At 42.8% G+C, this 16170-nt stretch overlaps 2 protein-coding genes across 3 annotated transcripts; both read right to left on the bottom strand.

Annotated features, from left to right (window-relative positions):
• Window positions 1–2223: 2223 nt before the first annotated feature.
• LOC6606564 (venom allergen 5) lies at window positions 2224–7937 on the bottom strand. Of its 2 annotated transcripts, XM_032721949.1 has the most exons (5): window positions 7548–7937; window positions 4327–4527; window positions 3528–3786; window positions 3117–3269; window positions 2757–2962 (listed from the first exon to the last, which is right to left on the bottom strand). In XM_032721949.1, the coding sequence occupies exons 1-5, from the start codon at window positions 7630–7632 to the stop codon at window positions 2770–2772; spliced, it is 891 nt and encodes a 296-aa protein (XP_032577840.1). In that variant the 5' UTR covers window positions 7633–7937; the 3' UTR covers window positions 2757–2769. The 2 variants fall into 2 exon arrangements, with proteins under 2 accessions (XP_002031365.1, XP_032577840.1); XM_002031329.2 differs by having other exon boundaries at window positions 2224–3269; window positions 7548–7935.
• Window positions 7938–13011: 5074 nt separating this feature from the next.
• LOC6606562 (chaperone protein DnaJ 2) lies at window positions 13012–14000 on the bottom strand. Its single transcript, XM_002031327.2, has one exon. The coding sequence runs from the start codon at window positions 13837–13839 to the stop codon at window positions 13111–13113; it is 729 nt and encodes a 242-aa protein (XP_002031363.1). The 5' UTR covers window positions 13840–14000; the 3' UTR covers window positions 13012–13110.
• Between the last annotated feature and the right edge of the window lie 2170 nt (window positions 14001–16170).

Genomic DNA, 16170 nt, shown 5'->3' with positions numbered 1-16170 from the left:
GGTTCATGGCGTTGGGTGAGCAGATTTTCCGAGGTGCGAGTGTGTGGGTGCGGAATCTTTGCATGTAAAATAAAAGCTTTGCTGAAATTGAAAAACTTTTCCAATATGTGCTTTTTCTTGCTTTCGTTACCCATTTTATTATTGCATTATATTCGTATGGGATGCAGCTTTGTGGATATTTTTATTGTTTCATTTCAGTGGCTCCAAGCGGGCGGTGCAATGGGGGCGTGGCTTTTATGATATTCAGCTGCACACCTAATCCCTTTTCTAAATTGAAAGTCAGCATTTTCGCCAATCCTGCCAAGTCAGGTGAGACGTTTGCAAATTGAAAATAAAGTTCTGCATGTCACCGAAATGAAAGAGTTAAGTAAGAATTAAAGAAACGGAAAATGGAAAATGCCGTTTGCCTGCTGAAATCCGATAATGGCACAGTTTTAATGGCTACTTTTTGCAAGCGGTGTCAAATGCTTGCCAAAGTTTTCCGCTAATTATCGCAGAAGGCAAGGATATAATCCCACTCCATTTCCTTTTTGGCGCCCATCAAAAATGACACTTGGCAGCGGAAAGAGCCCACATTGCGGATAAACAAAGGAAGCAACAAAAAAAACGAGGGCCGCATAAAGGGTACGAAAATTAAGGGAAATAAAATTAATGCGTGGAAATTCATAAGCCCCGGACGTTTTTCTGGCCGAAGCGAGTTGGCAATTTGAGGCACATTAAGCGACTTAATTACATGCGGCCATTTAATTTTATTTTTCTTGGCCATGGAAATGGCCTGGGAAATGGCTTTTGCACGCATTTAACTCGCAGATTGCACTTCCGCTGCAGTGACAGCTGCATCAAATTGACGTTTGTATAAAATGCCATAAATCAGCCCGGACAAGCGCGAAGTCCTTCCACCAGCTGCGGGTCAAGTTTCGAGCCATTATACTATATACGGATACAGATTCCGGTCCAGATTCAGAATCAGGACATCTTCTTGGCCTGACAGCAGAAAAAAAGGACACTGCCGGCCTCTCCGGCCTTGCGTCATATTTAAATGAATGACTGCGTATAAATAAAAAGTTGTCCTGCCGAGGACTCTGTCAGTTAATTTCACGCTGCCAGGATCTGTGAGTATGGCCGGGATGATGAAGTGCGTCTGCCCACGAGGAGGCATTACATAAGTGCACAGTAAATAATTTAAAGACATTTGTTTTATCTATTTATGTAATACAGTTTATATAAATTTCTATTATATATAGCTTGGATAAGTATTCTTTTCACTTGTTTCAATTATATTTTATATTTTAAAGGAACACAGCAATATTTCATACATCCCAGACCAATATAAATGAAGCATATTGTCACATAGAGACCCGGAATTACTGCAACTTCAACCCTTTGGCATATGCGTACATTTCGTATATATTTTACGACTGTCATAGGGGCGCTCCAACAACAATTGACAGTCATATTTGCCTATCTTAATTCCTTGTCACAAACGAAATTGGCACTTTCGGCATGAGTGTGTGAGTGTGGGTGAGTGTGTTGGAGTTGTACTTTGGGGACAGCTAACTGGCTGATAAGCGGAACAATTAAAACCGGAAATAAAGTCACCACATGCGGTGAAAATCGCCACAATGCTGAGGGGGGTTATCGCCAAAGAACTTTTTCGTTAGGAAAAGGAAGGAAAAATGGACTGTGCTATCTGGGGGAAACTTTCTGCTGTGCAGGCGAACAAAGTGGGTGACTGGGTGGCTCGGCGAGAGACACCTGGACGACCTTGAGCAGGTGCAAGGTTCCCAAAATTCTGCGCAGCACTCACTCGAACAACCACACACACATAAACACAACAAGCCAAATTGGCCAAAAACCCTTGAACTCGATACATTTCCCATTTCAGCTCATTAGCTCATTGTTGCTTTGCTCTTTTCATATCCGGCTTTAATTTGAGTTGGCATTGTTGCATTTAACGCATTAGCCAGAAGGGGGTTACCGTTTCCCCTCAATTTCGTGAATTTTCCTAAGTAGCATCTCTTCAATTCAGCGAAATTTCCGAACTAATACGCTTGCGCTCTCTTAGCCTTGCTCTTAGCTGATTTATATTCAAAAGCCAGTTCTCTTCTTTTCGAAAATAAAGTTCGAGTGCAAAATCAGCGAAGCTTTGTCAGTTGGCTTTACAATAATTCAAGCTGCTTTTGTCAGGTACGGTCTAGAGTCCGAAATAAAACAAATTCCAGCTTTAATTTACAAATCAATAATCTTGTTTTATTGAACACAATACTACAACTAGCTGATCGATGTTGAATGCCGATTGGTTGGTTTTAACAGGATGACAGTTGTGGTGGGTGGCAAACATTTGATACAAATATTCGTCTGTGGCATGAATCGTCCGCCGCCAGCACTTCTTCTATGTTCTGGCCTCAACAAGCCGGAATTCCAAAGAAGGGAAACTACTTCAGCTCATATGACAAATTGTTGGGGTATTTAAATAGGATTTGCTAGGGGTTTCGCGTCGACGGACAGAGGGTGTTAAAGATGACGATGGATCCTGGTGGTTGGCTAATGGCACTACACAGTAGCTATTAATGGCCTAATACATTAAGCGGCATTTTAGATTGGCAAATGGATTGGCAAGATTTATAGCTCAACCACGCCAGGTTAGAAGGCTCCATCCACGACTGGGCTTCTTGGTGCTCGAGGGCTCTGACTGCTGCTGCTGCTGATCCTGCTCCTGTTCCTTCTGCTGTTGCTGCTGCTGCTGATCCTGCCTCTGCTGATTCTGCTCTATATAGGTGCGTAGTATGGTATGCTTGTGTACGGACTTCTCGAACTCGGCCGCACTTGGCCGATACGCCTCGAGCTTGTGCTGATAGCGGCCTGCCGACTGCGATGGGTCCGTGGTGTAGGCGTGGCTGCCGCCCCTCGAGGCGCTGCCAAACGAACTGCCGCCGAAGGACGACGCTGATGGTACCGCTGCCTGTGGGTTGAACGGGGAGGGATTTGGATTGATGGTTTGGACGGGCTTGGGTCTTGGTTGGTTATAGCTGAACTGGCTCTTGTTAATGTTGTTAGTCGGCGGATTGTTATTGGCGGTTTGACTGGAAGGGCTGCTGTTGTAGCCGTACTCATACGTTTCAATTGTGTTCGCTCCGTAAACGCTGTTGGCCGCTGGCGAGGATCCGGGAGCGGCGCAGAGTCCTTGGTAGCGGGACGAGGGCTTCATGCCGTATGTGGAGCACGATGGCTTTCCAACCTCATAGGGATTGTAGCCCACCACATTGCCACTGCAAGAAGGAGGAGAAAAAGTCATTAGAAGATCCTGCTATACACGTTTAAATATTTAACGATAGAAGAGTCAAAAGTAATACCCTAATAAAATTATAATATATATTAAAGGGGCTTCGGAAATGATGTTAACATTTGTAATAGCTTATTATGTTGTATTTTGTAATTGATATGTTATGTTGTTGATACCTTATATTCACTGAATAAATTATGTATAATAATCAAATTTTTTAACATCTAACATCTATGAAACTTACCCAGGCCCATAATTGCAGACGTAGAGCTTGTTGTACTTGCTGGTATCCTTGTACTCCGCATATCCACAGCCCACCAAGCTGGTCTCACCCCAAACGAGTTGGGAATAGTGTCCAGTTTTGGGGGACCAGGCGTCTCCGAAGGAGTACTTCTGCACCTCGTTAAACCAACTCTGGATGCGAGAGGGGAAATCACCGTCATCGGCGTCCAAGGGCGCCGTACTCCAGATGATAGCCAGATTTTGGCCCATCGTAAAGCGATCTGTTAATAGATTGATGTCGCATATTAGACTTAATTTGTTTAAATATTGGGTAGTGGAATATAACATTTTGGGGATGCAGGTGCAGTTGCTTATAGTACCAAGTTAGTCTTAGTGTTTTAGAAGCTCTTCGTGCAGGCATTAAATGGAAAATATGATCTTAAAAAATAGTTGCATTTGGGTGGCCTTTAAAGAATTATAAAACATATTTACACAAGAGGTGTATAAGATGAATGATTAAAAAATGTTGTGACCAAACACAAATCAAGTCTATATGAGTCATTTTCTAAAACAAAGCCCTCAAAAATGTCTTTCCAGGTGATTGATTGATGAAATTCGTTTAAGCGGCAGTGAAAGGTGCCGTAAAAGATTTGAATATATATTAGACTCTCTAAAAATAACGATGTTTAATCAAGTAAATTCAGACTTTAAAGGTTTAATGACCACCCCAATTAGCCGATTAGAAAGAACGCGCCACATGCATTGCGCTCATGGACTCCAAATCCTTGGTTCACGTTTGGGTATGAATCGGAATAACTTACTTATAGTGCGGTGCGGATCGTGACGGAACTGGCAGTTGTCAGCCCATTTCTGGGCTCTGGCGGCCAGCTCGTCGTCCCAGACGATCTCCCGCATATTCTCGGCACCCGGCTGGCCCGGATAGCGTCCCGTGGCCACGATCTGCCGGAGGCGATTGTGCTCCTGCAAGATGATTGATCTCTCTTCCGCCGTGATGCCCGATGCTGAAATGATTATGTCGAGATTTGCATAAATTAAAAAGAGTCTCCAAAAGATGGTGAATTAATGAAGGAATATGTATGAGCCACGCAGCTGGAGAATTTTATCATTTCTATTTTTATTTGCATTAAAATGCTTGCTTTTTTCGAATATTGCTTCGGGCTGGTGTTTCTCCTTTGACATGGAGATGGAAACGGACACCAACAACAAGTGTCTACCCAAGGCAGCCGGTTTCGAGCGAGCTAATATTTGTCGAAATCTCAGTGTGCATGGCTCTGCCTCACGGAAACCCCAAGTGGGGCTACGCATTTTTATTGGTCTTTGTTTTACATATATTTTAATTATTTACCCGGCTACACAATATTCCACACTTGCGTGTGCTCCAAATTGTCGGCGATTAGTGTTTTATGTAACCAGCCGGTTGTGCGAATCACAAGACATCTGTGTCACTTTCCTAAAGCGTTTTAACTCCCCAAAGTCAACCGGTTTGTTTCGATAAGTTTTGGCCATTAAAATGGAACACAGAACAAAACGAATTGGCATAAAAAATAAAATCAAATGCAAAACGCCAGCGGCGCGTGCTGCTCAAAGGCGTCAATTAGCCAAATTCGATTCGAATTTATCCCAAAATCATGGTCCTATGATGCCTGACTCACGAGTGGTTAATTTGAAGTGTGTCAGCCAATCAGTTCCGAAAAGTGGTCGCAGTTTAAGCCGAATTGCCCCGGGGTGTTAATTACTCCGAGATCGGGTCGAAACAGTAAAAAGGAGCTGAGACGGAAGTGGATCCTTGGGGAGTGCCCTATTTCATTTAAATAATTACGCGCGCTTAATAATTTTTAATAATTATAATAATGGAGCAGGCGATGGGCGCTGATTGCCCAGCGCGACGTGATAGCATTTAAGCCAGGCTTCCAACTTGACCATGGCTTTTGCCGGCCGGTCAAGTGCCGGGACGTGTCTGTCGCAATCAGATTTAAAGTCAGACAACTTGACGCGCCCCAAGTTAATCGTCGCTGGGTAAATAAATTGGCAGCTTCGCCAACGGTCTGGCACAAATATATGGGTCTAGATGTCAATACTGAAGCAGCGGCGGCGGGGGGCCAAACAAAAACCGAGAATACTAAACACGGCGTTTGCCTCGACTTAATCTTAAAAGATATGCTGCTCAAGGCTGGGACTAAAAATAGCACATGAGCCAACGATCAGAATCGAATAGCTAAAGCTCAAAAGCCCAGAGACCAACCGCAGCTGTCAAATTATGCTACATTTGTATCAATGCGAAAACCGGTAGGCGAAAGCCAAAAACCAGGCCCAGAGATGTATGTTTAAGTCGGCAGCGTACATTAATCATCCGGCAAAGCCTTACATTTCCCTCGTGTTCTGTATCGATGCTGCGATTGATGCAATCCAGCAGGCGCTATGCAAATTTGTGAACTACCTTCGCTGACAAATTGCACATAAAGCTGTCGATCAGTTTCCGCTTGCGCACAAAACAAACCGCTGAGATAATGTTGACAACGGAACGTCAACAGCTCGCTCGAAACGAAACGAAAGACTCGAGCAACGAACTTGCTCGTTGGCAGTCTGACCGCTCAGCCAAATGCCGACAATATGTTAACAAGTGCTTAACTGCACCGCATCTTGGCCAGGCGTTGACTTCACCTTGAGCAAAACAGAAAAAACTACAACAAAGTACTGGGAGTAGAGTGCCCAACGGAAGGGGGCTAAGTGACAAGGACTACAAGACGTTGAAAAATAACCGACGCATTTAGCGCGAGTTAATTTTCATAGTTATGCTTTATGTTTCGTTTCATTTTCATTTATCATTTACTGATTATCACTACAACTAGCCTTGTGCCCAACATATTTAATTACATTATTAGCACGACGTTCTTTTGATTGATGCCGCAGCAAAATGGTGCGGCTTAACAGCCATGATACCTGTGACATGCGATTAAATTGGAGTGACTGTCCCCTCAAAAGGAAACACACCATTTAATCGAGCTGATATCGAAGACAAGGCATAAAAGCAATCATCAATCAGCAACGCACACGCGCACTATAAAAATTTCTTTGTTTTCATTTCGCTTTTTTTTATGGCAAATTGGGATTTTTTGGGTGTTTAAGCGGCGCGTGTTCAGAACAAAGAACATTAAAGCGTTCGGTATTTCTATTTCTATCCGAAACTCATAAGCGTAATCATCAGATCAGCTCAATGACCCATTAAAAATCGAGTGATTTGTATAATTCTGCCAGCGCATTTGTGACGCCTGGGTAACTTAATTTGTTTACAAATTTCGACTTGGCGCCTCGGTGGGGCAATTAAAAAGCCAAACTCAGTTCAATGAGCTCCTTTTGCACGCCTGATTATTAGGCGCCACTAATCGAGTTCAAGGGTTCTACGAGGCTCCTGCTCTGATCTCATTGAATTTTAAGGGGATTTCGGTTTTAAGTTGAGTGGCCTTTTGGCTGTATGAGCGGCTGCCAGTTGATAGGTCAGCCACCTAAAATAATTTTAATTCGTTTGGGCACTGGCAAATATTATAAAAATTATATAAACCAGATATTTTTCAACCGGTTCCCATCCCGCTCGACGCTTAAGTAATATTTCGCCTGTATTTGTTGCTTTTCTAAACTATTTATTATGCAATATACACACTGTTTAAAACTGGAAAATTAAGAAAGGTGACTCGCATGTGCCAATCCGAGTCTATTTTTGGTGGGACCGGCCAAACTGGCAAATTAAGAGGCATTTACATATTGCCCAATATATTCTCGAGCTACCCTCGCTGAAATAAGCGAGCGCAGTTTAAACAGAATATTTTTTACTGGCAAATATTTGCACTTCGCTGTATTCATTCACACACCAAATAGCTGAAACGTGTGTCCAAAATGAACTAGAAAAAACTCAATAACTATGCTAGACATGCCCTGAAATTCTATTTGCAATAGAAACACCCAAAATTCCTGAGACGCATACAGATTTTTCGGGACCTTGGCGTGATTTTCTTGAATAACTTACCAATTATCTTTCCATTGCAGGCGGATGCCACTCCACAGGAGATGATCATGATGGTGGTTAGTAAAAGCGCACTTGGCTGCATCATTTTGGTTATGTAAAATTGGGTTTTGAACAACACGTTGATTTCTTTTTTTTATTGATTTAAGCACTTTGTTAATTTTTCAAATATAACCTTTTCATAAATGACAGAGTTATATTTGGTATTCCATACACTATAGCTTTGCAATTTTGCTAGGATTTTTTGTATCACAATTTTGAACGGTGGGCGTGGTGGATAAAATGTGGAAAACCGAAAAAAAGAGCGCCACGAAAAAAAGCCGACGACTCCAACTCCACTCTCGTGTACGTGCAGCTAGACTTGAAGGCGTCGCCTGTTTGATTAACCGCTCGGCGGCGCCAACGTTTTTATACCGCCGACCGCCGGCAGCGGCAGCGGCAGAAGCGGCAGCAACATGTAAAGATGCTACCGATCGCCCAGCGGAATCCGAATCGGAATCCCCAGGCCAGAAAAGTGAGCAAAGCGAGAGAGCGACGCAAATAACGCTGCGCAGTCGCAGTTACGCGCCAGCAACTTGTTGCCAACGCACCAGCAACATGCTGCTACTCAGTTTTGTGTTTTTTTTAGCCGGCGTAATTGAAGATTGAACTTTATATTAATCATCCTGCTGGTTCGGCAACAATCACTCGCCTTCGCCGGGGGCGTGTCAGCTGGCCGGGTCGCTGGGAAAACTGCGAAACCCGCGAAATCGACGAGCAGGTGCCCTGCGGGCAGGCAGTCGAAGCTTCGATCATTTCGCGTATCATTAAAAACCAATAAAAACACCCAATTAAATGCACAGTCGCCGCGCACAAGAACAAATGCCACTTGATCCTTTCACCATCATCGCTAGTGGGGCAGTCATGTATGTATGTGCGAGTATCTGTATCTGTGTGTCTGCCCATTGAACTGACCCTGTTCGCTTTTGCTCCGCGCATTTCCGCTTCGCGCTGGCCGGCTTCTTGCCAAAATAATTACGCGTACAAACCCATTAACAAGTACAAACGATTGCGCCGGCCCAGAATCGCAGAGCAGAGCCTTTTTTTAAACCAAAGGAGCCCTATTCATGCACTGAGAAAAATTAAAGCACGTGCGTATTTGAACGAAAATTAGGAACAAAGATTGTCGCTTTGGTATGTTTACTTTAAAATATATACAACTATTGGGGAAAAACTATATATATATGTATATATGATTAATAAACCGTTTAAGATGCAAAAAAAAAAACATAGGTAATTATGATCGCTGTTTTTCCAAGTGTTGCCACTGTTAACTGGTTCTGTTTATTTCACCTCGTTTTAGTGCCGCCGATGCCGCTGACCATGTTGATGCCACACATGACGTTTTGGGTGAGCGTCCCAATCTCAGTCTCCGACTCGGGCTGGGAATCGGACTCGGATTCGACCTCCTTCCCATTCCCAGATTCGAGCCCAATCCCAGTGGCAGTTGCTGTTGCCAATCCCAGGGACCAGCGACTGGCGATCGGTGATCGGAGATCGGAGAACGGAGGATGGGGCACCGGGAGTGACGTCTTCGCTGCGCTGCTGATTTATTTTATTTCGCGAAAACTACATAAATATCAAAAATTATGCTCTACAGAAATATGAAATAAACATATGCCCGATACGTGTTCTTTGATGTACCTCATCGCTGTTGCTGTTGCTCCCCAGGTTGTCGATGTTTTTGTCTCGCGGCTAGTTTACATTTCCTACTCGAGTGTGATGTGTGATCATATTTGTGCTGGTACAATACCCATGCAGCGCCGAGATTTAAGATTTAAGCAAACATTATTGGCCTTCGATTGTCGATTCTCGCCGGTCGGTGTTTGCATTTCAATAAACCTGCGTGAATCTGTCCGATCTGTCTGCGTATGTACGTACGTACATCCAATATGTATGTAGGCACAATCGTGCATGTTAAGCGAAGTAAAAAATTCCCAACACCTCATTTAACTCAATTTAACAGCACTTGGCATCATCCGGCGGTTATCGTTGTAGCTCTTTTTCAGATTCCGTAGTTCTTCCCTTGATTTGCCTTTGTGTATAGTTTTATGACTCAATTTAATGTCTTTCCTGCGTTGCGCGTGTGCTGTCCATTGGGACATCGGCTGCCACCCACTGGACCAACATGTTCCATTCCGCCATTGTATGTATCTTTCCTTTCAGCCACTCAAGACTTCACAAGTCGGAAGCGGTCAGTACTTTCCGCTGAAATCCTGACGGTTGCATATTAATTTTTATAAAGTCATCGCTTCGGCGTAAGTGACTCAGGCGACCCAGTTGTTTTTAATCGATGCGAGGAAAGTGAATCGTTCACTGATTCATTCCGATGGAGAAATATCACTGGATTTCAGCTAGTAAATGCCGTTATGGGATTACTAAAGGGCATCAGCTTGAGATTCACGCTAAAAATCTGGTAATTGATCAATTTCAATAAATATAGCCAAAAGCAATATTAATTAGAGAATTCTCACCAATTAGCGGCCATTATGACAATTTTATGGAACAATTTAAAGTAGATAATGTTTATAGCAATCCAAAAATAGTCACCCATTTAATGGCCTCAAAGAAAAAACGTTTCGCCGCATGCAAAGTATACATGCTATTTCTATATTTTAAACTTCTAGATAAAGAAATTTAAACAAGACACGGGTGAATTCAGAATAAGTGGCTGTCTAAATTTAGCTAATGAATATGCACCAGCAACTACTCCACATCGGCTAGAAAGTCAGAGGGCCGTCAATAAGGTCATCAGCCATGTCATCGCTGTTAACATGGCTTTTCCATTCGGTGATATAGCGAGCGAAGGTTGCTGATAATTTCTCTAATCAGTCACTTGTTTATCGCGGAGATCGCCTTGCGGAACCACTCGACTCTCGGCTGGCGAATATGATTGCCAATTGACATTTGCTCATAACTATACAGATTCCGCCCCTGAAACTGCCATTGAGGCTGATATCGTTATTATTATTTCATGTTGATTGTTGTTGATGCGCCACTTGCAATGGCAATGCAGGTGTCAAGTGTCATCAACGCATCCTCGTCGTGGAGGTGCAATCGCTTCCGCTGCCATAAATCTTCCCCAGCTTGACTGATGATCAACATTTTCTTAGGCAAAACAAACAATAATTAATAAGGAATACATTTGGGGCAGGCCCGGAGGCAGAGATAAATGACGGTTCGCCAACTGATCCGGGTGATAAGTCAAAAACACAACTTTATTCAGAGCAGTTCGGATAGGGATGCTAAGCCCCTGATTTTTTTTTCACTTACCCCAAACACAGGTGTGACAAAACATTTATATACTAGATTAGTTTTTTTCCAGCCCATCGGGGACAACGACTATTATTAAAATATAAATAATTGCAATTGAAAGCCGTCTGCCAGGCAGTCTGGCTGACAGACGCATAATTAAAATGTCATACCAGTTGAGTTCACAATGAAGCTGTGAACGGCGAAAGCTCCATTAACAAATTACGGAATCGGAATCGAAATCAAAATCGGATTCGGAATGATAATGGTAATGCGGGCTGATCCATCATTTTGTTGTTTTTGGCCAAGAAAAATAATAAAACAGGGAAAATAAGTCAATAAGCCATGAGCAACACGTGTATGAATGAATGAACTAGCCGGTGTCGTAAAACCATAAACAGTTTTCGTTAGAGAAACGTTTTCATTCTTATGCTAAATCGATTCATATGCTGATCAATCTGCGCTTGTGGTTCTTTCTTATTTTTGTGTTTTACTTCTTCTTTTTTTTTTGAACTTGTGCCGGCGCAGAAGTTGATGAGGGTTTTTGAAGGTGTGGGGGGAGCAGGGATCTGGGGAACTGGGATATATGCGCACACACCTTCATTAATTCGCTTTGGTAGCCAGCGTTTTTTCATTAAAAAGCCGTCAGCGTACAATAAATTTTGACCATTTTTTGTGATCTGGTGATTTTTTTCACTTTGCGCCTGCTGAGCCGATTTCGCCCCGTCTTTTTATAGGCTTCAGTATGGGTCCGATCGCTGTATGTATTTATTTTGCGCAGCCAGGCGACAGAACATAATTTTAACGCTCTTTATCGCGCCGCTCCGCTGCGCATGCGCGCCATTCGACACTCGGTGCGAATATTGATTTATGCATTGGTTTTTTTGTTTATTTGCGATCGCAGAATTGGAAATTCAAAATTCGCATTGGTGGCTGTTTAACTATATCAGCGCATTTGATCTCTCTCGCCCCTGCTGCCTTTGACATTCGATGAATTCATAAGAGCGACACGACAACTTAATCAAAGCTAAGCACCGATCATAATTTATCAATTTCTGTCAGGCGGAAAAAAAGGCAAAACAAGCGGAAAGACAGGGGAATACAATATTCAAATTAACAAAACTATTATTGCTGCTTGACTAACGGTGGCACCGTTGGCGGAGCCATTGGTGGTCCGGCGATTCTAACAAGCCCGGAATATACATACATACATATTTGCCACTGATTGGAGACCCGACTTATGTGAGAGCCGCCACTGGCTCGCCTTGAGAGTTTTCGGCTGCCACTGTACGTTCCATTTAATGGCATCATAATAGAACATACTTAAGCCAAACGTATCTATTATCTGGGGATCGTCTGCCCGCCGTTTCAGAAAAGGTCAAAGCGCGGAAGTTCAGCGAAACCCGAACGGGATCGCGATGAATAGATTGGCATCAGATATAATCCGAGTGTGAGAGGTCTTGTACCCGAATTACACTGTGAGAAATGCGTATGGTATGTAAAGCATTCAATTTGCAAGGCATGTCAATACCACATACAATTAAAGTTTTATAAACATCTTAATGCATTATTATTTTATTTGGGAGTTTTAAAAACTAAAAATGTATTTAAAAATCTTTCTTTTTACTAGTTTCTTAGTGATTGCAAATAGTTTTTCGGCAGAGCAGGGGAAGTACGGAAGTCTTGCGATGTTTACGCCAATGTTATGAAAGGTTTAATCTGATTAAACTTAACCTGTTAAACTTAACTCATTTAAGTCACCAAAAAATTCTAATGACCATAATAAATTTTGATCCTATCTTTAAACATTTAAACATGGTCGTTAAAAGAACTAAGAAAACAGCTTAAACGTCAGGAATATTTTCCATACGTCACTGATGAACCAAGCTTGAAAACTTTTACCGAACCATCCACGTCATTAAAGTTCCTAATTACGAACTCGTTTGAAAAACCATAATTCAGAAATCTTTAACGTCATCACAGTTTCCAAGTACCCCTTTTCCTAGGGTAGGATGAAAAGCAAAAGCGCTAAATCTCATAATTCTTAATTAGCTTGGAAACTGAACTAGAAGTCGTGAGTCGCGAGAAACTCGTTTGTACAATCCGATCGGTTATGCTGGAATGACAAATTATGCATAATCAGCCTGCCAGACTAAGATGTAGTTTCACAGAGAGATTCACACAATTAACGAACAGATTTATATATTTTTCTTTCAAACGAGACCAGGGAGTACAACAAAAGCAAAGGTGTATGCATATGGATGAGGTAGTAAAACTATGCAGATGGATGGATTGGATGAGTTATTGTTGAGGCCTCCAGATCCTTTTCGCTTAGCAAGATTTTAATATCCTTCTCTACAAATGATTGCTTTTGGAATCTACTGATCACGTCCAATAGAACCAGTCCACCCACCAAACAGAATCCGGCTACGTATAGGTAGAAAATAGGACTATTGGGAAAGGAGTACTCATCATGCCACGATCCCCTATGCCCCTCCCGCATGAGGTCGACCAAGGTCATTGGCAGCCATTTGTTGACTACCTTTCCCTTGAAGATGGTGGACTTTACGCCACCAAATCGCCGGGAACCTCTACCCATCTGCTTGCTCCGGACAGCGGACTGATACTGTGACCAAACCGTATAGACTCGTCTGCCGGTAAACGTGGATTCCTGCGGAGATTTGTTTTGGTTCTGCATCCGGAGTCTGGAGTCGTAGATCTGCCTGGAGTTTACCCGATGGAGCGTCTGATAGGCCTCACAGATCTTCATGAAGACCTCTGAGTCCCTGGTCTGACTATTTGAATCCGGATGGTACTTCTTGGACAACTCGATGAAGGCCCGCCTAATCTCCCGGTCGCTGGAGCCCACGGGCACGTTCAGCACCTGGTAGTGGTTCTCGACGCGGAGCTGCGACATCGGTTGGCTCTGGTACGTGAATCTGGATCCGAAGGTGGCCAGGCAGCGCACCGGTTGGCCAGCTCCGGTCTGGATGGTCCTCAACATTCACGTAAATTTTGCGGGTCCCAAATCGTAAATGAGAAATTTTTAAAACTCTCGTTCTCGCATGAAAAAAAATAACAATGTATTCGGGTTAAAAATTTATTTGACTGTTTAACAGCTGCCAACCGATCTGATCAGGCTGTGTAGCGAGTATTGAATGAATAGAGCTATTAAATTAAGATAAAACTATACTAAGGACGAACAAAAAATTGGCTCAACAAAATATTGTTCGAAGTCAGGGATGATCATGCATAAGTAGTAAGATAGTGATAATACATCACCATCGAGAAGTATTAAGCAACATGATTGTTAAGTTATTTAAGAAAATTTCTTTAATTATCTGTACGATTAGTGAGTTGAAGACCATGCAAATTTGGAATCCCAAAACCAAAAACTGAGTCAGCGTGTCCCATATTTGGCAAACTACTATACTAACGGCCGAGATCGATAAAAGATCGACCCTGGGCTATATAAGCGTCCCCATGGCCAATTCTGTAAACAGACACACAATTGTGGTATGATTTGTGGGCCATTATCTGTCTCTCCTGACCTTCCGGAAGTGCCAACGAACTTGGCAATGAATCTTCCACGGATTTGGCCAAGTTGATAACCCGATATGCTATGTTACACAGCCAAGTTAAATATTTGGCACGTGTGGGTGGCGTTTTCGAGGCAAGTGGGTCATTTCTCTCGGCTCCGGAGACATAAACAATTCCATTGAACTTGGTTTTCGCACACTGCGTTAGCGTTTGGGCTTTAGATTACGTCGAAGGTGGCTAAAAATATTTGCACAAGACATTACTATAATTGTTTTTGATGGCGCATTATACGCAGCTTGACAATTTCCATCGAATCACAATGTTTGCCCAGCGAGTCATTCATTCACCTGCGAATTAGTGTGGCCATAAACGATCTTAAAAATAGAGATGCTGCCGTTTATTTATTACCCGATGAGAAAAGCACCGTGAAAGAATAATTTCTTTGAATTAGAAGAAATTTTGTCATTTCACATGCATATGTAATGAACACCATTAGAAAAAACTTCCAAATATTATGATATTAAACATTTTCATTTAGAATGACAAATGATAAAAACATAAATTAAAGAAATTTAAAACAACCTTGATTTACGTTGCAAAAAAATATTTGTTGTACCATCTTATATATGAGTTTCAGATATTATTTTCAATTTGTAGTCTTTTGTTCTTGTATTTATTATAAATAATGGGTTAAGTCCGAAACCTAACCTTTCTTCAAGAGAGTACTTCCCCGCCCCGTTGGACCGTTCCAGTCCTCAGACTTGACAACGGTTGTAGGAACCACCTGCTAATTGGTTTCAGTTGGACGGACCGTGCCCAAACACCTTCTTTCAGTCGCAGGAACAGTGGCCTCGAGGCGGCGAGTTCCCAAAACATATCGCGAAAAGCTGTGAACAATTAATTGGAATTGATTAGGCCGCCAGTCCGGTTGTGGATGGGCAGGTCATTAGCGATTGGCGACTTTAAATGATTCCAGGTCGCCGGAATCCCCTTCTATTTCTAGTAGACCGAAGGGCTTGACCATTAATATAATCGCTTGTGCGTCACTGTGCAGTTGGGTTGGGAGCGCTATTTTTTTATGTTTTTGGCAGCATCATTTGGCCACAGCCCATATATGTTAATTGACACTAACAATTTGCTTCGGCAGCGGACCATCTAGCCACGTTTCCGTCGAAATCTCCATAGGAAATCTCCAAACGCAGTTGGCCGGCGAAAGCCTGTCCAGGCGACCAAATGCAAAACGATAATTGGAAACAGGTTCTGTTTCTATTGAAGAATTAGCTGGCCCATCCCCGAACCCATCCCCACCGAAAACGCCGAGCTGAAGATTTACGACAAGTGGTGACTGGTTGTCTCCGCCGTGCGCTGGCTCATTTATCTGGCCAATATACATGTGTATATGTGTTACCTATGTTTGTATATATAGAGTGCGCCTTTCATCCCGACTTATTATGACGGGCCAAGAGTTTTCCATTGGAGCATCTGATAGCCAGTTAACGAGGGCTTCTTTCGGGGCTTCATGCTGGGTCAATGGACAGGAACGTTGCCAAGAAGTCTGCGCCGGCTATGGCTCATCGATTCGATTCGACTACGAGTTGGATCGACATCTCGACTTCTCTACTTCTCATCTTGGTTGGTTTATCGAGTCGCAGCACGGCATACAGCGAAATTTAAATTATTCATATGTCAGGTTGAAGGCTGCTGTTGCTGCCGTTGCTGCCTTTCGCGTGTAAAAACCTATTTGATCGCTAGATTAACTCCGCTCGGCGATTGTCCGCGGATCAATTAAAACTAA

Source organism: Drosophila sechellia, chromosome 3R, assembly GCF_004382195.2.
Source record: "Drosophila sechellia strain sech25 chromosome 3R, ASM438219v1, whole genome shotgun sequence".
NCBI classification, from domain to species: domain Eukaryota; kingdom Metazoa; phylum Arthropoda; class Insecta; order Diptera; family Drosophilidae; genus Drosophila; species Drosophila sechellia.
Note: the sequence above shows the minus strand (reverse complement) of the source record. Positions and strands in the feature narration are given on the sequence as shown.